The sequence below is a fragment of the Solanum tuberosum genome, unplaced genomic scaffold (genome assembly GCF_000226075.1).
Source record: "Solanum tuberosum cultivar DM 1-3 516 R44 unplaced genomic scaffold, SolTub_3.0 scf00415, whole genome shotgun sequence".
Classification (NCBI taxonomy): Eukaryota; Viridiplantae; Streptophyta; class Magnoliopsida; order Solanales; family Solanaceae; genus Solanum; species Solanum tuberosum.
The window spans coordinates 201,347-222,799 of NW_006239349.1; the positions used below are offsets into that span (position 1 = coordinate 201,347).

Consider the following 21,453-nt stretch of genomic DNA (forward strand, 5'->3'; position numbering starts at 1 on the left):
ACACTGATAGCTATTCCCCCACAATCAAACTTACTTACTTGCGCCACAAGTAAATTACCACCTACATAGTTATTCGCCCAAGGCAAGTCCTTGGGAAAAACTATACTCTCTGCATGAGATGCATTAGGATGATCAAGTATTTCAGACATGTGACAGTTTATTCGAACACTCGAAAACTCAGCTCCCATATCGTTACAATCAACAATAGCATTGTCTCTCAATTTTCCAGCGTAAGGATAGTAAGAGACTAGAGTTTTTGATAGAGATGTTTGTAGCAAGTGTGCTATATGAGATAGTTCATTATGAGAATAATTAGTTGACTCCTCTCTTTGTTGTACTTTAGGGTAAAAAAGTGCCAAAGGAATATACATATTACTATGGAATTGATCAATGTAAGACAGTTTGTGGTATCTAAGAGTAGGTGAGGTGAGAGAAGAAGGTTTAATTAAGGTTTTGTCACAAACTGAGGCAAGTGATGGTGATGATAATAATGCAAAAGCCATGATTAATTTAATAGATAACACAAATAATTACCTCTATATAATGGTAATTAAGCTTGTTGATTTGCTTCCCCATTTCTCATATATATATAGACACGTGATTTTTGACCCACTCTAGTCTTTTTTTTGTTTACTCTGTTTAAAAATAAAATAAAATAAAAATGAAAAGATTCCTTCACTTCATATATTTTTGGTAACAATTCTCATGTGACCTCATACCATACACACATGACTCCCCTCACACTTTTTCACACATACTTACGTTTTTTGGCTTACCAGTTCAATTCCATACCCACACATATAGACACGAGAATTGTTCATATGATAAGCACTTTTTACGTTTTATCTCCAATATTAATGTTGCAGTATCGAGTCACACATATATACGCACAGGAGCATGATGAAGAGGAGGGGGATGGATTATAGGATGAGAAGTAAAAATTCATGGGGAGGAATACACACCAGACACAGATAGGCAACGACAGAGCAGGCGGACACAAATAATCAAACATATGTTACTGATTTGGGGAATAAATAATTAATGCTAAAGCTAAAACATGGAATCTTAATATGTTAGAAGTGATGAGTAAATAAAAATCTACTGATGAAATAGTGAATAAATAAAAGTGAACCTATGGAATATTTTCCATTTTATATTAACAGTGGTTTTAGCTTTAACGAAAATATCCTAAAATAATTAGTATCACTTTTTAAGAATTCAAAATTGAAGTAGTCAACAATTTTCAACTATAGCCTAATTTTAAAAAAAACATTTTGTTTAAAAAATATATTGCTCAATTTTTTTTAAAAGCACATCTACTATAATAAATAAGGATAACTTAGTAGGCATTTGGATATGCGATTTGATATCATGATATGAAATTATGAGATGAAATTAGTGTTTGGACATGTGATTTTACACTGATTTAATATCAAATTCTTCAAAAATCATGATTTGGGATTTTTCAAATACAAAAATTGACCCACAATTTTATTTTTTATAAAAACAACCCCATATTTATATTTACTAACCATTTATTTCATATGTAAAAAAAAAAAGTAATTCATATAATTACTTTTTAAACCACTTACATCTCATATAATGATTATTCTCACTAACATATACTCCCTCCGTTTCAAAAAGAATGACCTAGTTTGACTTGACACGAAGTTTTAAGAAAATAAAGAAGACTTTCGAATCTTGTGGTCCTAAATTAAAGTTATGTCAAATGTACAAAATTGCCCTTTAATCTTGTGCCCTTAAACATGTCACGTGGAAAGTTGAAATTAAAATGTTACCAAAAAAGAAAGAGGTCATTCTTTTTTAAACAGACTAAAAAGGAAAGAAGGTCATTTTTTTAAACGGAGGGAGTAATTTATTATTACTTCAAATCAATTTCTAATTTACCATTTATATTCTTCAAATTCATTATTTTTTTTATCAAATTTATTTACCCACCAAATTATCCAACAAATAGCTCAAAGTAACAACGTTGGTTCGTCTTTTCAGTCGTATGAACGATAAATGCAAGTTTAACATGAGAAGATTGTCCATACTATTTAAGAAAACTATATTAAAGACTAGAATACCACAACTTATATATGTTTAATTTTATTTTTTTATTGAATTAAAGCTTGATCAATAAATATTATATTTTTAAGAATATTGTTGTGATAAAAAGTATTATGAGATTTTATAAACTTTTGCTTATTTGGTAATATTGTATAAGGAATTGAGACAATTTAATAGTTTTACTACTTATGAAGTTTTTATATTTATGAGAAAATATATAACATAAAAGTAGATACCTCAGGACGTTTGTGTACGTAATTCTCCTTGATTTTAAAATAGTTTGTTAGTGAAAAATTACAATATAACAAAAAATACAAGATTACAATTGAAATAAAATGAAGAAACATAAATCTCTTCAGGCTGAGATGCGAATATCTCGCGCTCTTTAAGGAGATTCAAGTCTACTGCAACTAATGTTTTTCACGATCCAGCAGTAGTCCTTCTTGACTTGTCCCCTCCAGGTAAAAATAACAAGAAAAATATAGAGTGAAATAGTTAGTCAAAAAAGAGAGTTCTTATTAGTTGAAGGGATGTGTTCTTTTTGTGGAGCTTTGGACTCAGTCCAGAGTTGTTGAGTTATACTTTGTGTTAAGGCTGTTGTATCCTGGAGGGGACAAGTCAAGAAGGACTACTGCTGGACCGGTGAAAAACATTTGTTGCAGTGAACTTGAATCTCATTAAAGAGAGCTAGATATCCGCGCCTCAGCCTGAAGAGATTTCTATTTCTTCATTTTATTTCAATTGTAATCGTGTATTTTTTTTTATATTGTAATTTTTCACTAACAGAGTTCATACATATAAACACTCTACTAATTAGCAATTGTTTGATACAATCTCTAAGATTAATACTAAAAATAAAGTTATTAGTATATAAAATAAATTGTTGAATTCTTCATTCTTGTTACAAAAAAAGCATCCAGTGTAATGGCAAGATGGTTACTGATTGACACATGAGATATCTCACATGCAACACATAAAATACTAATATTATTCAATATAAACATTTACATAAAGCCACTAATTTCATTGAACCACCCCAAGATGAACTAGTAAATATTAATTAGATGAACGGAAACAAAGCCATCACAACATAAATGAAATCCGTGAGGATACTCCTAAAAACTTGGAACCAATTAGGAAATAAGCTCAAGAAGCTCCTCATCGCGTTCAAATTCAGACATATGTTGTTTCTGCAACATTACCCGCGCATCCACACCTCCACCAATCTTGTAATCTTTCAAGAAGAATAAATTCTTGAAAGGACCATTTGGTAAACTAACTCTTTCAGGTTTTCCCCATCCAAAATCCACTTTATACAATGGAAATCTACAAAGATTACTACAAGAATACACATTCTCATATTCATCATCAAATGGTTTTTTCCCTTTTCTCATGGATTCTACTACTTCTAAGATCAATTCATTTTGTTCGACATGATCTTTCGTGTACGCCACCTCAACTCCCTTCCTTAAATTACGAACCAACGTTGGTAACTCAATGTCTTGTTCGTTAGTTGCTGTTGTGGAGAAACTGGACAAGAGATTCCCAATGGCACTTTGAGGTAGACGAGATTTCATCATACTACGTACGTTTAAAAGGTGAACAAACTTTGATGGACGACGCGTAAGCATTGAAGTAGTTGTACTTGATGCTGCCTTAACTGCACATTTGAAAAGTAGAGCGCTCACAACTTCAGCCCTTGTTGGATTTTCTACTCCCGATTCTTCTGCTACCTTCAAATTATGTCGTATAAATTGAAATAGAGGAAACATGAAGAAAAAACCATAAAAGCAAATAATAATAATGGACTTGTGATATGATTACCTTAGCTCTAAGTGCGTCTAACTTGGTTGTAGGAAAAATGATTCTTTTTTGTACACATTCACTGACATTAGACAACATTTGTGGCGCAATAATAGGACTATAATTATTTGACGAGAAAACAGAATCTCCTACAAATTTAGGAGCCAAAGTTGTTGTCATACGACTATGAGTCATACGAGACCAATCATTAACGAAATTAAGCACAGAGGTTCCATCACCAATCTTGTGCGATAAGCACACACTGATAGCTATTCCCCCACAATCAAACTTACTTAATTGTGCCACAAGTAAATTACCACCTTCATAGTTATTCGCCCAAGGCAAGTCCTTGGGAAAAACTATACTCTCTGCTTGAGATGCATCAGGATGATCAAGTATTTCAGACATGTGACAGTTTATTCGAACACTCGAAAACTCAGCTCCCATATCGTTACAATCAACAATAGCATTGTCTCTCAATTTTCCAGCGTAAGGATAATATGAGACTAAAGTTTGTGATAGAGATGTTTGTAGCAAATGTGCTATATGGGATAGTTCATTATGAGAATATTTAGTTGACTCCTCTCTTTGTTGTACTTTAGGGTAAAAAAATGCCAAAGGAATATACATATTACTATAGAATTGATCAATGTAAGACAGTTTGTGGTATCTAAGAGTAGGTGGGGTGAGAGAAGAAGGTTTAATAAAGGTTTTATCACAAGCTGAAACAAGTGATGGTGATGATAATAATGCAAAAGCCATGATTAATTTAACAGATAACACTACTTAATCCTTAGATAATTATCTCTATGCAATGGTAATTAAGCTTGTTGATTTGCTTCCCCATTTCTCATATATATATATAGACATGTAATTTTTAACCTGTTCTAATTTTTTTTGTTTACTCTGTTTAAAAAGAAATAAAATAAAAATGAAAAGATTCCTTCATATCATTTCTGGTAACAATTCTCATGTAACCTCATACCATACACACGTGACTCCACTCACACTTTTTCACACATACTCACGTTTTTTGGCTTACCACTTCAATTTCATTCAAATTTTTTTGTTTACTTTGTTTAAAAAGAAAATAAAATAAAAATGAAAAGATTACTTCATATCATTTCTGGTAACAATTCTCATGTGACCTCATACCATATAAACGTGACTCCACTCACACTTTTCCACACATACTCACGTTTTTTGGCTTACCAATTCAATTCCATTCAAAAAAAATTTTGTTTACTCTGTTTAAAAAGAAAATAAAATAAAAATGAAAAGATTACTTCATATCATTTCTGGTAACAATTCTCATGTGACCTCATACCGTACACACACGTGACTCCATTCACACTTATCCACACATACTCACGTTTTTTGGCTTACCACTTCAATTCCATTCAAATTCTTTTTGTTTACTTTGTTTAAAAAGAAAATAAAATAAAAATGAAAAGATTCCTTCATATCATTTCTGGTAACAATTCTCATGTGACCTCATACCATACACACGTGACTCCGCTTACACTTTTCATCACACTTTTCCACACATACTCACGTTTTTTGGCTTACCACTTCAATTCCATTCAAATTCTTTTTGTTTACTTTGTTTAAAAAGAAAATAAAATAAAAATGAAAAGATTCCTTCATATCATTTCTGGTAACAATTCTCATGTGACCTCATACCATACTCACGTGACTCCACTCACACTTTTCCACACATACATTTTTTGGCTTACCACTTCAATTTCATTCAATTTTTTTTTATTTACTCTGTTTAAAAAGAAAATAAAATAAAAATGAAAAGATTCCTTCATATCATTTCTGGTAACAATTCTCGTGTGACCTCATACCATACACACGTGACTCCACTCACACTTTTCCACACATACTCACAGTTTTTGGCTTGCACTTCAATTCCATTCAAACTCGTGTGACCTCATACCATACACACGTGACTCCACTCACACTTTTCCACATATACTCACGATTTTTGGCTTACCACTTCAATTTCATACCCACAGACATGAGGATTGTTCGTATGATAAGCACTCTTTACATTTTATCTCCAATCTTTATGTTGTGGTATCGAGTCACACAGGAGCACGATGAAGAGGAGTTGAGGAGGGGGATGGATTTGATAGAATGAGAGATAGAAGAGATTTCATGGGGAGGAATACACAGACACAGAGATACATAGATAGGCAAAAAAACAGAGCAGGCGGACAGAAAAACTAACCTAATGATTTACGTGACTATTTTACCGCACTATTCTTATTATTAATTGATGTTTCATATAATTTTTATAAAATGATTTGAACCGTAAATAATTAATATTAGAGATCTCTTATATATTAAGGGTAAACATGAAAATAAATAATTTCCGTGATAATTAAAAGTAACAAATAAAAAAAAATTAGAATTATGAATAAATAAAAATAAACATATCAATAACGCATATTTTCCATTTTATTTCTATTATCGTTTAGCTCAAAGAAAATATCCCAAAATGATTATCACTTTTTAAAAATTTCAAAATTAAACTAGTCCATTATTTTCAACTATGGCTTAATTTTAAAGAAACGTTTTTTTTTTCCAAAAAATATTGCTCATTTCTAAAAAAAAAAAAAACTAGGAGTAATAAATAAGAATAACTTAATAATTTAAGCATTGTATTTATTATTATTTTTAACGTGCATAAAAAAATGCTAAACCAACAGTTAATTAAACGGATCCCTGGCGGAAAAAAAAATGTATCTCAATAAAGGAGAGTCAAAGCAATGATAATCCTTATCATTCATTCATGGAAAGGTAAGTGTTTGCATAGTTCCTCTATTTTTCTTTTGTTTTATATTGCTACATTAACAATAACTGCACTTTATTTGGAAAGCTCTAAATCTTAAAGATGATCAGTTGATTTTTTTTTTAAAAAAAATTAAAGAAAGAGGATCGTTTAATGAAGATGGGATCAAGCAATTTTGGTGTTGAATACATGTAGTTGAAGAAGGAGAAATTTATATGCAGATGAGTGATGATCGTATTACAGATTAATATTTTTTTCTTATTGTCTCCAAACTTGAATTCATTTTCTTCATTCTAATTTTATTCATTTTATTTTTAATATGAATTGAAAGTTTGAATTATAAATTGAAAAAAAATAAAATAAAATAAATTAAACGGATCCGGTTCCTCTTGTTTCTCTTCTCTTTCACTTCTCCAAATTCTTACTTGGATTAGTAACACATGCAATAAATTAAATTTTGTGGCTAAAATTTAATTGCCCAAAATAAATCCCTAATCATAATTTATAGCATGATATACCAACAGATTAAACTTGACAAATAAAATACTCCTACTTAATAAATTAAACATGAATATTGTCTAGATAAATGCCTCCATATTACCAACCGAAGAGTGGTTCCTCTCGTTGATTAGTTCAAACGATTTTAATTTGTTTTTGTTTAGTGGACATTGAAATTTTATAGAGAATATTGTTAGAAATTTTTTCAATAAATTGGATAAGTTCAATGCATTAGTGTTGAATAATATTTTGAACTTGTAAACTAAATTTATCTTTTTAATCTAACAACTTCAGTAATCCCAAATATAAATTGGATAAATTCTGCCTTTGTTGCACATTTGAAAAGAAGAGCACTCACAACTTCAGTAATCCCAAATATATATCAAGTCAAATTTTGGCATATAAATTGAACAAATGAAATACTATATTAAATATTTTTCTTAAAAGTGTAAAAGCAAATAATAATGGACTTAATTAGCTTGTTGTATGATTACCTTAGCTAGAAGTGCATCTAACTTGGTTGTAGGAAAAATGATTATTTTTTGTACACATTCACTGACATTAGACAACATTAATTTGTGGTGCAATACTATATTTATTTGGTGAGAAGATAAAATCTCCTACAAATTTAGGAGTCAAAGTTATCATCGTATTATGACCACGAGTGATACTAGACCAATCATTAAGGAAATTAAGCAATGAGCAATCATCACCAATCTTGTGCGATAAGCATAAACTGATAGCTATTTCTTCACAATCAAACTTACTTACTTGCGCTATTAATAAATTACCATCATCATAATTATTCGCCCAAGGCAAGTCTGTTGAGAAAAACTATACTCACTGCATGAGGATGATCAAGTATTTCAGATATTCGCGCACTTGAAAACTCAGCTCCCATATCATTACAATTAACGGTAGCATTATCTTTTAATTTTCCAGCGTAAGGATAGTAAGAGACTAGAGTTGGTGATAGAGATTTTTGTAGCAAGTGAGCTAAATGGGAAAGTTGATCATGATGATGATTATTTGACTCTCTCTTTGTTGTACTTTAGGGTTAAAAAATGCAAAAGGAATTGAATATACATATTACTGAAAGATTGTTCGATGAAAGATAGCTTGTGACGTCTAAGTGTAGGAGGGTGAGAGAGGAAGGTTTGATAAAAGATTTGTCACAAATTGAAACAAGTGATGCTGATCATGATAATAATGACATAGCCATATGATAATTGATAATTAAAGTGAACATAACACTACTTAGCTCTATGCAAGGTTGCCTCTCCTGTTCTTATGCATAGATGACACATATATTTATAATAGGCTGAACCCATCGGCAACCTTCTAAAATTGGCATCAATTTTTATTTAGACATCTTAAGTAGGCTTTGTTCATTTTAAACACCTCAAGTAGGGGTCGCTGTGTCATTTTGACACCTTTTTGACAATCAGCTAAAATTACAAAGTGTGTGCAATACACTTGCGGATGACATGACATGATGACTAATTAAAAGTTGACATATGGCATTTGAGTGTAAAAATAATAATTTTAAAATAAATTATTAAAAAGCAACTATTTTTTTTTTTAAATCATTAGATTTTAGGTTTTTTTTTTGTGAATTTGATTTTGAAAATCATATATGGCATTCTTCTTCTACTTTTTTGGAAAAAAAATGTGTGTCTTGTTCTAAAAAATATTTTTTCATATTTTGTAAGTTTTTTATCATAATTTTTCATGGTGGAAGCTAGAATAAGTGGTAGGGCAAAAAAGTGAAGAAGAAGGAAAAAAAATTTAAAAAATCCAAAAAAAAAACCCTCACACTCTCAAAATGGGTGCAACACACACAATATGTCAAGCCAGCAAAAAGTGTCAAAATGACATAGTGGGACTCAACATGAGGTGTCTAAAATGAACAAAGCCCAGTTAAAGTGTCTAAGTGAAAATTGATATCAACTTTAGGGGGCTACCGATGGGTTCAGCCTTTATAATATTGGAAAAATTATTGAAATACACGTCTTATATTTCCCTTATTTCCAATATCCCCCTTCTATTTCTAAAAACCTCTAAAAATCCCTTATTTCTTTAATGTATCCGAGCTACATATTAATGTATTCGAGCTAGTATTTAATGTATCCGAGCTAGTTTTTAATGTATTCGAGCTATATATTATGCATCCGATTTATGTTATAATGTATCTGAGATACTCTTTAATGTATCCGAGCTACGTATTATATATCCGATTTATGTTACTTTTTAAGAGATTAATGTAATTACAAACTAATGAGGGATAAATTATAATTTCATATTAAAACTATGGAATTTATATAAGTTATACTAATAATATTACTATGGCCGGCCTATTACTATCTAAGCAACTACTCCATCAACATTGCTTGCTAATTGACATTCACATTCACATTTATGGCCCACTTCAATTCTTGCCATTCAACATACAAAGGTAAGTTTTCCACATTTATCCTCTAACGGACCTACTTCACTTGCCAGTTTTACCGCCAATTTCAAGTGTTATCATATATTTATCCTGTCCACTTTTAATTGCTATGGTTTTTTTTTTATATTCAAATTATAAAAATTTTGACTAACATTTTATAATGTATTTTTTCATCATATTGATATGCAAAAAATTGCAATTCATAGTATTTTTCGCATAGCTTTTGAATATCTAAATTTTTTGTTTAAAATATCAAATTAATATAATCTAATTTAACTTTAAAAATTAGTCAAATTGACTTTCGAAAAACGCAACATGACAATTAAAAGTGGACGGAGGGAATAGTAATTAGTACAATTATTTGGAGCCCACTTCAATTAGTACGTACCTCCAATCTCAAATTCTTCAAATATCATTCTTGTGAATGTCAATCTTTATTTGATAATAAAATTTAGTTGACTCTCAAAATTTTATTGTGCCTCATAAAATGGGACTGAAAAAGTAACATATATTATTTGAAAATGACCTAAAAATTACTAAAAATCACAATAATTATCAACTCAAAATATTTAAAAGATATAATTTAATTGGTTTAACTCTCGAACATAGAAAGTTAACATATGTTATTAAAAACTTAAATAAAAAGTACTATAAATTACAATAATTAATAACTTAAAATATCGGTAAGACAACAAGAAAAGGCTGGTTTTTTTACTGCTTGTGTCACATAAATTAGGATTGGGATGATTTTAAAATTTTAATTTTGGTTATACATTATAAAATAGCCGAAAAATTGAAATGATATATTTTTTTAAAAAATAACCGACTGAACTATCCTATTGATAGCCCTAATGTTAGTTCTACTCTATTTATTTTTACTTAAATTTAGAAACATATGTTTCATTTCTACCCTCAATCTCATCGCTACATTTATTTACTATTTAAAATTGAAATTAAAAAGATAAACGTTAAATAAGTTTCTATACTAGCTCACTTATGAGCAAAATATATTATAACAATCTTTAATAATTTTTTAATAGTACATAATAAACTATAACAATTATAATATAACTTTATCGTTGTGGTCCCGGGCAGGCCCGGACTTTCTTTACTAGTATTTATACACACAAAAATGGAATTAACGGCCCGTTTAATTTGAACGTGAGTTTAATTTATTTATTTTTCATCTAATTTTTCAATAGATAGTTTTAAAATATTGTTTGGTTATATACATTGAAACAATTTGTTCGTTAGTTTTTGATGATGAATTTTCAAGCAAAAAATGTTTTTTTTATATTCATTATACTTTTAAATTTTTTTAAACTGAAATGCATGTCCAAACATAGCTTCATACTTTCAAATATTAACTTTCAACTTTAAATTCAAAACCTTGGTTTTCAAATTTCAAGTAAATTTATGTTCAAATGCTTACAATTGTGAAGATTCTATTCTCAATCTTATAATCTTCTCCTCCATTTTCCTCCCTTATTTCGAAAAAGAAAAGAAAAAGTACGTACACGCTTAACAAAAAAAAAAAAAATTGTCCAAAAAGAGACTTTTTTTTTAATATTCCAAAATGATTTGATTTTAAACTTTAAATTTGATAACAACATATTTATAATATTTAATTTTAATTAGATTATAATTTTTTTAAATCTTTGTTTCATTATACACGCAAAAGGAGATAAGTAGGAGTGTAGGACCAAATCCTACACTTGGAAAAACGAAGGTAGCTAGTTAGTGATATTTATAGGTTCATTTATGCATTACTTATTTAACTTAATTTTTTAACAATACTCTCCAATGACGATGCAAAGACAGTCATTAGTGCAATTAGTTGGTGTGGGGCTGCATTCCTATTTAATCATGTGCCACGCTAATAACTACGAGATCTAAGCTATAAATGAAAAAAAATTATAGTAGCAAATTGCCACAAGTATTTGAATTTCATAACTATATGATTTGTAAAGAAATTTATCCATTAATCTTTCATACCAAAGCTAATTCCTCATTTTTTTCCTACAATTATTAGATAAATAACTACAATTTTTTAACAAAACTCTCCAATGACGATGCAAAGACAAAGTCATTAATGCAATTGATTGGCGTGGGGCTGCATTCCTATTTAATCATGTGCCACGCTAATAGCCACAAGTATTTGAATTTCATAACTATAAAGAAATTTATCCATTAATCTTTTATACTAAAGCTAATTCCTCATTTTTGCTACAATATATTATTAGATAAATAATTACAATTTATTGCTATAGAGTAATATTTTGTGGCTAACCATAAATTTTTGACAAGCTAATTATTTCTGCAATAGTAACATTTTATTAGCTACAATAAATTTTATATTTGAAATAAAATAACGTAGGTGAATAAATATTTTTGCTTCTGAGTTATAAAAATTTATTGCAATAATTAAATGAAATAATCACATCTTTTTTGCTATAATAAAATTTCATAGTTAATTATTCATTTTTTTTCATTGAGTTGAAACTTATTATAGTAATAGTAACATTTTAGACACAAAATTATTTGAAACAAAATATTGTAGTTAAATAAATAATTTTGCTTTATATGGAGTACAAAATAGTGTAGTTAAATGATGTAGCCACATATAATTTGTTATGATTAAACTTCATAGTTAATTAATAACCTTTTAACTATGAAAAAGGTTATTTAAAATAAAATACTGTAACTAAATAAATATTTCTATTAAGGGGGTTCCAAAAAAAAAAGGTGTAGTGCTTAAGATTTGATTTTGAAACTTCGAGGTGAGTTTTGAACCCCTCAACAATTAAGTCAACCTCTAATCTTACCTTCAAGAGGTTCAAAATCAATATATAAACATAAAAATTCTTAAAAATACCTTAAATATACAACGTAATTTTTTGCCGAGAGAGTTTGGGTGAACCCCCTCGACAACCTCTAGGTCCGCCCCTGCAATATAGTTAGCTTAACAATTGTAATTTGCCTCCCTATTTATCATATTATATTATAGTAATTGAAATATTTTTTATATTTGAATGTACTGCTATTTTTTGAAAGTGAGTTAGAAAATATATAGACTATAAGTTGTTTTCTAAATTTGAAACGTAAGTTCAAATTAAATTTTAATTTTTTCAAAATCAAATATTAATTTTCAAATAAAGTAAAATTTATTTTGAATTTTGAAGAAAATATGAATCATAATTTTTCTCGTCAAACAAATAACTTGGAAGTAGAATGAAATGAGCGAAATCACAGCGGAAATGAAATCATCGACATGCATGCATGCAAATTTCAATTTATTACTCCTAAAGACAAAATATATAACAACAATGACAAATACATATACAGTATATATAATCCTACTAGTAAAGTCCAGGAACACACAACCTCGAATAGATGGAGAAAATGCTTTTTTTTATTCAGACTTCAAATTCAAGAGAAGACACAGAAAACTCCTAAAGATAGGGAGGTCATGAGTCAATTATTTGAGTCTATTAACTCAAGAAGTTCCTCATCGCGTTCAAATTTAGACATATGATGTTTCTTCAACATTACCCGCGCCTCAAGGCCTTGTCCATTTTGATAATCCATGAAGAAGAATACATTCTTAAAAGGACCATTTGGTATACTCACTCTTTCAGGTTTTCCCCATCCGAAATCTACATTGTAATATGGATATTTACAAAGATTGCTGCAAAAATACATACTACAATTTTCATCATCAAATGCTATTTTCCCTTTTCTTATGGATTCTACTATTTCTAATACCAATTCATTTTGTTCAACTTGATCTTTCTTGTACGCGACCTCAAATAATTCCTTCCTTAAATTACGAACCAACGTTGGTATCTCAATGTCTTGTTCGTTAGTTGCTGTTGTGGATAAAACAGACAAGATATTTCCAATGGCACTTCGAGGTAGACGAGGTTTCATCATAGTACGTACGTCTAAGTAGTGAACCAACTTTGAAGTAGTTGTACTACTTAATGCTGCCTTTGTTGCACATTTGAAAAGAAGCGCGCTAACAACTTCAGCCCGTGTTGGGTTTTCTACTCCTGATTCTGCTGCCACCTTCAAATTCAAATTACGACCCCAAATGTTACGTTATTAATTTTTAAGTTATATATATCGTCAATAAATAACTTTTTTTACCTTAGCTCGAAAGGCATCTAACTTGGCGGTAGGAAATATTAATCTTTGTTGTACGCATTCACTAACATTGGATTCAATCAATGGAGCAATAAGAGGACCAAATTTTTCTGTAGAAAATATAGAATCTCCTACAAATCTAGGAGTCAAAGTTGTGGTCGTATTATGACCACGAGTGATACCTGACCAATCATTAAGGAAATTAATCACAGAGCAGCCATCACCAATCTTGCGCGATAAGCATACACTGATGGCTATTCCCCCACAATCAAACTTACTTACTTGAGCTATTAATAAATTACCACCTTCATAATTATTCGCCCAAGGCAAGTCCTTGGGGAAAACTATACTCTCTGCATGAGATGCATCAGGATGATCAAGTATTTCAGACATGTGACACTTTATTCGCACAGTTGAAAATTCCGCTCCCATATCGTTACAATCAATAATAGCATTGTCTCTTAATTTTCCAGCGTAAGGATAGTAAGAGACTAAAGTTTGTGATAGAGATGTTTGTAGCAAGTGAGCTATATGGGAAAGTTCATGAGAATTATTTGACTCTTCTCTTTCTTCTACTTTAGGGTAAAAAAATGCAAAAGGAATATACATATTACTGAAGGATTGATCCACAAAAGATAACTTGTGAAGTCTAAGTGTAGGAGGGGTGAGAGAAGAAGGTTTAATAAAGGTTTTGTCATAAATTGAGACAAGTGATGGTGATGATAATAATGCAAAAGCCATCTATGCAATGGTAATTAAGCTTGTTGAATTGCCTCCCCATTTCTCATATATATATAGAGACACATAATTTACATAATTTTTTACCCGTCCTATATTTTTTTTGTTTACTCTGTTTAAAAAGAAAATAAAATAAAAATAAAAATAAAAGGATTGTTCAGATAATGTCATGGGATTGAGTCACACATATGACATATACATATGCGCAAAGGAGCACATGAAGAGGAGGGATGACATTGTTTGTTTTTGGGACGAACTAAAAGAAGGTGCCACATAAAATGGAACCAAAGAGTAATATTTTAACTTTAAAATATTTATTTTATTTTTAATAAAATAATTTATAGTCACACAAATATCTTTATAAACGCAAAAGGAGATGAATAGGACCAATTAATTATGCACATTTGGAAAAACGAAAGGTAGCTAGTTAGTGATATCTAGAAAGGTTCATTTACGTACTCTAGCCCTTCCCAATTTATACGATAATTTGTAATTTCTTTTTAGCCTGAATAATAATGGCACTGTCCTTTTTATATTAAAAAATTTAATTTTTAAATTTATAATAAAATGATTTACCATCACATAAAAAAATTTAAATTTAAATTATTATTTTTTAAATTTCATTTCATTTCCATTTTAAATATTACCACATCAATTGGATTGAAGGGGTGTTAATTCTATTTTTTCAATTAACGTAAAAATAAAATCAATAATTGAACAATTTGTATGGTTAAAAAAGGGACGTACAACGACGATACAAAGACAAAGTTATTGTTGTACTAATGTTTCCAGTTGGGTTGCTACTTGCTAGCGTGGGGCATCGTCCCAATTTGAGCATGTGCAAATTTATGCTTGATATTTGTGAATTTTCTCATATCCATCATTTAATAGATGAGTAGTCTTTTTAATAAGATAAGTCATCTACAGCCGCTTAAAGTTGTTCACATAATTTATTTAGATATCTTAACTAGAATTAGTATCTATTAAAATTCACACATAATATATATTAAAAACCTCTAATTTTTCTAAATGGAGCATTAACAATGGTGGAACTGTTAGAGAAAGAGAAAAAAAGGGAGAAGCTTACAGTGGGGTGGGGTGGGGTGAGGACTGAGGGGTATTTAATTTCTTTCCTTTTTTTTAGTTTTTTTTTTTTTAGTTTTAAGTCTTTTCCTTTATGATTTTGACTTCTTTATATTTAAAATTTATTTTTATAATTATTTTAAATTAAAATATCACGTATCTTCATTTGATTTGTTATTTTGCCACATCATATGGATGTATATTACACGTACTTTCTGTTTTGACTAAGTGTCAGAAAAATGTTCAATAAGTATTTATTTTTTAAAGTTGGAGTGTCCAACAGAAAACAAGATTTGTTGAGGTGTCTAAATGAATTATACATACAACTTTAAGGGGCTACAAATAATACTGATTTCAGTATCAATTAAGCAAAATTAGTTCGGCATATATAATATAATTATTTTGAACCCTAAACACCAAAAGGGACCCTCTCTAAAAACACACACCAAAACAGAGAGTTCGCCCATTTATGAGTCCCCTTTTGATGTTTAGGGTTCAAAAAGTGTCTGTTTTGATGCCAGACACAATATAAAGGGATATATGTTTGTAATTATTTTACTTTTATAGAAATATTTGCTTAGTTTACCCTTAAATTTTGGGATTGAGTAAGACCCAAATTTCAAATCTTGAAGTTCTTGTTATTTTTTGAAATAAAATAATAATTTAATTTACTACCATGTCTTGATCCTTCATTTTTATTCCAATTATTTATCATTATTATTAGTTCACCAACGTTATTAGGTCTATATCCCTATTTGCTTCGTCTCCTTGCAACTAATTCTATGAGTAGCATATAGTATATTTTTTGTTAGTTTTAACATATACGACAACATTATTAATACGCATTACTACAAGAAAATATGAAATTAATTATGGAATTTGTCAATAATTTCCAGCTAATTCGTCGTTAAAATGCTTCTAGTTTATTGAATTTTTTTATAATATGTTGCTAATTCGTACCTAAATGAAATTAGTATGAGACTTTTACTATTTAGCTACAAAATTTTGTCTGTCACTAATTTCTTGTTTTTCTAATAGTGAGGATCTCGGTCCAAAAACAAATTGTAGTCAATAATACATAAATCATCAATAGTAATTCCGCTTTATTTAGCTTGATTCATTCCATATGTTTACTTGTTAACAAATAAAAAATTGGTAACAAACCATTAATGATATGCTTTAGCAAATAACATAACAACACCAATCAAATGCAGACATATGTTGTTTGTGCAACGTCTCCACGCTTTGCCCAGATTTATAATCTATCAAGAAGAAGCAATTCTTGAAGGGACCACTTTATAGTATGATATACCAACAGAATAAATTTGACAAACAAAATACTTAAATGCCTCCATGCATATTACAATACTAACCGCAAGAGTGCTACCTCTCGTTGATTAGTTCAAACGATTTTAATTTGTTTTTGTTTAGTGGACATTCAAATTTTATAGAGAATATTGTCAGAATTTTTTTCAATAAATTGGATAAGTTCAATGCATTAGCGTTGAATAATATTTTGAACTTGTAAACTAAATTTATCCTTTTAATCTAACATCAAAATATAATGTTATTTGCAAGAAAATAATACATACTACTACATTAAATGGTATTTTCCCTTTTCTCATGGATTCTACTACTTGTAAGATCAATTAATTTTGTTCAAATTAATTTTTCTTGTACGCCTTCTCAACTTCCTTCCTTATAAATTCTGCCTTTGTTGCACATTTGAAAAGAAGAGCACTCACAACTTCAGTAAATCCCAAATATATATCAAGTCAAATTTTGGAGTATAAATTGAAACAGATGAAATAGTATTAAATAACTTTTTATAACGTAGCATGAAGAAAAAGACAATAAAAACAAATAATAATGGACTTGTGGTATGATTACCTTAGCTCAAAGCGCATCTAACTTGGTTGTAGGAAAAATGATTTTTTTTTGTACACATTCACTGACATTAGACAACATTAATTTGTGGTAAAAACAAATAATAATGGACTTGTGGTATGATTACCTTAGCTCGAAGTGCATCTAACTTGGTTGTAGGAAAAATAATTCTTTTTTGTACACATTCACTGACATTAGACAATATTAATTTGTGGTGCAATATATAATAGGACTATATTTATTTGGCGAGAAGATAGAATCTCCTACAAATTTAGGAGTCAAAAGTTATCATTGTATCATGACCACGAGTGATACTAGACCAATCATTAAGGAAATTAAGCACAGAGCAATCATCACCAATTTTGTACTATTCCCCAAATCAAACTTAATTACTTGCGCTATTAATAAATTACCACCTTCATAATTATTCGTCCCAGGCAAGTCCGTTGAGAAAAACTATACTCACTGCATGAGGATGATCAAGTATTTCAGTTATTCGCGCACTTGAAAACTCAACTCCCATATCATTACAATTAACGGTAGCATTGTCTCTCAATTTTCTAGCGTAAGGATAGTAAGAGACTAGAGTTTGTGACAAAAATTTTTGTAGCAAGTGAGCTAAATGGGAAAGTTGATCATGATGATTATTATTTGACTCTTCTCTTTGTTGTACTTTAGGGTAAAAAATGCAAAAGGAATATACATATTACTGAAAGATAGCTTGTGAAGTCTTAAGTGTAGGAGGGGTGAGAGAGGAAGGTTTGACAAAAGATTTGTCACAAATTGAAACAGGTGATGCTGATCATGATAATAATGACATAGCCATATGATAATTGATAATTAAAGTGAACATAACACTACTTTAGCTCTATTCAAGGTTGCCTCTCCTGTTCTTAATTATGCATAGATGACACATATATTTATAATATTACTATCTAAGCAACTACTCCATGAACATACTTGCTTGCTTATTCACATTCACATTTATGGCCCACTTCAATTCTTGCCATTCAACATACAAAGGTAAGTTTTCCAAATTTATCCTCTAACGGGACTACTTCACTTGCCAGTTCTACCGCCAATTTTAAGTTTTATCACATATTTCCTCCGTCCACTTTTAATTGATATGGTTTCCTTTATTATATTCAAACTACAAGAACTTCGACTAACATTTTATGATGTATTTTTTCATCATATTGATCGATATGCAAAAAATTGCAATTCATAATATTTTTCGTATAGTTTTTGAATATCTAAATTTTTTATTTAAAATATCGAATTAATGTAATCTAATTTAACTTTGAAAATTAGTCAAATTGACTTTCGAAAAGCGCAACATGACAATTAAAAGTGGACGGAGGGAGTAGTAAAAGTCCGGAGCCAAAAGAGTAAAATATTTTGTCCAAAATTCCAAAAGGGCAACAAAATTCATTTTAGAACTAAATTGACAACTTTGTAACGGTTGAACTAACGCCGCTCAAATTAGTTGCAACAAAGTTGCCCTTTTGGTTCTAAAATGAATTTTGTTGCCCTTTTGAAATTTTGGACAAATTTTTTTATCCTTCTGACTCTGGATTCGAGTAGTAATTAGTACAACTATTTGGGGCCCACTTCAATTAGTACCTCCAATTGCAATTCTTCAAATATCATTCTTGTGAATGTCAATTGACTCTCAAAATTCTATTTTGACTCATAAAATGGGACTGAAAAAGTTACATATATTATTTGAAAATGACCTAAAAAATATTTAAAATCACAATAATTATCAACTTAAAATATTTAAAATTAAAGACATATAATTTAATTGGTTTAACTCTCGAACATAGAAAGTTAACATATATTATTAAAAACTTAAATAAAAAGTATTATAAATTACAATAATTAATAACTTAAAATATATGTAAGACAACAAGAAAAGGCTGATTTTTGTACTGCTTGTGCCACATAAATTAGGATTGGGATGATTTTAAAATTTTAATTTTGGTTATACATTATAAAATAGCCAAAAAATTGAAATGATATAATTTTTTTAAAATAACCGACTGAACTGTCCTATTGATAGCCCTAATGTTAGTTCTACTCTATTTATTTTTACTTAAATTTAGAAAGATATGTTTCATTTCTACTCTCAATCTCATCGCTACATTTATTTACTATTTATAATTGAAATTAAAAAGACAAATGATAAATAAGTTTCTATATTAACTCACTGAGCAAAATATATTATAACAATCTTTACTAATTTTTTAATAGTACATAAAATATAACAATATTTGATGCAATCTTGACTTTGATGGCATGAAATGTTAAAAACACCTTTTACTATATTAAAATGTTACCAAAATTTAACGCTATCCATGTGAGCGTTGTATGTTTGGAGTTAAAAATAATACATCGTACTACTATATATTACTTCCTCCGTTCCATTTTATATGTCACCTTTTTATTTTGTATTTGCATTAAGAAATGATGTAACTTTACCCTTCTACCGGTATTTAATATTTTTTTAAGTCAACTTTATTAATAAATGACAAGATTAATTAACTATTCCATCAAGGGTATAATAGGCAAAATATGGTAATTTATGCATAAATTTTATAAAATGACAAGTATTGTGGTCCAACTATTTATAGAAAGGGATGACATATAAAATGGGACAGAGTGAGTAGTATTTATATACACACAAAAGGAATTAACAGCCCGTTTAATTTGGACGTGAGTTTAATTTATTTATTTTCATCTAATTTTTCAATAGACAGTTTTAAAATATTGTTTGGTTATACATTGAAACAATTTGTTCGTTAGTTTTGATGATGAATTTTCAAGAAAAAAATGTCTTTTTATATTCATTATACTTTTAAATTTTTTTAAACTGAAATGTATGTCCAAACATAGCTTCATACATTCAAATATTAACTTTAAACTTTAACTTCAAAACCTTGGTTTTCAAATTTCAAGTAAATCTATGTTCAAATGCTTACAATTATGAAGATTCTATTTCCCATCTTATAAGCTTCTCCTCCATTTTTCCTCCCTTATTTCAAAAAGAAAAGAAAAAGTAGGTACACTTCACCTTTAAAAAAAAACAAATTAATTTGTCCAAAAAGAGACTCTTGTTACAAATCCACTTAATTGTGTGGATGTTTCTCTTAATCTATCCTAACGTAATGTATCCATTTATTATATTAATTAATTATTATAGTAACGTATTGTCAAATGTTGTAAAAGGATGGTTTAAACATCCTATAAAAGGTAGTCTTCACCCTTAGGAAATACACACTTGAAGAGATTTATATTTTCCATCACCACTTGTCTTCCTATATTGTTTAGTATTCTTATATTTTCCTCTTGTTTTACAACACGTTATCAGCACGAATCTCTAACCAATTAAGACCTACTTAATTCGGAATTATCTTTTTCCCTAAAAAGTTAATCAATTTTCTTTCCGAGTCAGGTATACATTTATATGTTTATAACATATCTAATAGGACTTACATAAGTCTTTGATCAACGATTTAATTACTGCATATATAACTTGCTTTAGGTATTTGTATGATACTTTACTAGGCATAATAATCAATACGTTTCAGGTTTATATTTTTATGTTGTTTATATGCTAGTAACTTATAACTCTAAATTAAATATTAGGATATATGATAAATATTGGTGTGTCATAAAGAATAATAGTATTATATTAAATATGACTTAAAATCTTACGGTAGCTTTGGCGTTAATAACTATTGAACTAGTAATAAATATTGTAAAATAATTAGAATATATATTAAATTTACCGTTTCATACTTTATGAGTTTACATGCTTTTGTAACATCCCATATTCATGCATATGATATATTTTATACTAATTCTTAATCATTTGAAATATTAATTTATCTTTCATTATAAAGAAATCAAAATCATGTTATTAACTCAACTATTTTATGATAGTTTTCATCATGTCGAATTTATCAAAGCTTGA

At 29.1% G+C, this 21,453-nt stretch overlaps 3 protein-coding genes and 2 pseudogenes across 3 annotated transcripts in view; all 5 read right to left on the minus strand.

The window, feature by feature from the left end:
• LOC102579063 (acylsugar acyltransferase 3-like) overlaps positions 1–503 on the minus strand; it is a 1,443-nt gene extending 940 nt beyond the window's left edge. Inside the window, exon 1 of the mRNA XM_006363146.1 lies at positions 3–503. Within this exon, the coding sequence (XP_006363208.1) occupies positions 3–503 (501 nt within the window). The remainder of the gene's footprint in view (positions 1–2) is intronic.
• A 2,589-nt stretch (positions 504–3,092) lies between these two features.
• On the minus strand, positions 3,093–4,748 carry LOC102597608 (acylsugar acyltransferase 3-like). Its single transcript, XM_006363120.2, has 2 exons — positions 3,898–4,748; positions 3,093–3,806 (listed from the first exon to the last, which is right to left on the minus strand). Exons 1-2 carry the CDS (start codon positions 4,636–4,638, stop codon positions 3,207–3,209), a joined length of 1,341 nt encoding a protein of 446 aa, XP_006363182.1. The 5' UTR covers positions 4,639–4,748; the 3' UTR covers positions 3,093–3,206.
• A 2,694-nt stretch (positions 4,749–7,442) lies between these two features.
• Positions 7,443–8,396, minus strand: LOC102579388 (acylsugar acyltransferase 3-like; annotated as a pseudogene).
• Positions 8,397–13,097: 4,701 nt separating this feature from the next.
• On the minus strand, positions 13,098–14,529 carry LOC102579713 (acylsugar acyltransferase 3-like). The gene is made up of 2 exons (XM_006363147.2): positions 13,773–14,529; positions 13,098–13,691 (listed from the first exon to the last, which is right to left on the minus strand). Exons 1-2 carry the CDS (start codon positions 14,508–14,510, stop codon positions 13,098–13,100), a joined length of 1,332 nt encoding a protein of 443 aa, XP_006363209.1. The 5' UTR covers positions 14,511–14,529.
• A 2,725-nt stretch (positions 14,530–17,254) lies between these two features.
• Positions 17,255–18,303, minus strand: LOC102580034 (acylsugar acyltransferase 3-like; annotated as a pseudogene).
• Between the last annotated feature and the right edge of the window lie 3,150 nt (positions 18,304–21,453).

What these genes read in the sequence shown, in the direction of transcription:
- LOC102597608 (XM_006363120.2), bottom strand. Translation starts at nt 4,638, where the DNA reads ATGGCTTTTGCATTATTATCATCACCATCACTTGTTTCAGCTTGTGAT. An exon ending in TAGACGCACTTAGAGCTAAG is followed by an intron (nt 3,807 to 3,897) that starts GTAATCATATCA and finishes CATAATTTGAAG; the next exon opens with GTAGCAGAAGAATCGGGAGT.
- LOC102579713 (XM_006363147.2), bottom strand. Translation starts at nt 14,510, where the DNA reads ATGGCTTTTGCATTATTATCATCACCATCACTTGTCTCAATTTATGAC. An exon ending in TAGATGCCTTTCGAGCTAAG is followed by an intron (nt 13,692 to 13,772) that starts GTAAAAAAAGTT and finishes TTGAATTTGAAG; the next exon opens with GTGGCAGCAGAATCAGGAGT.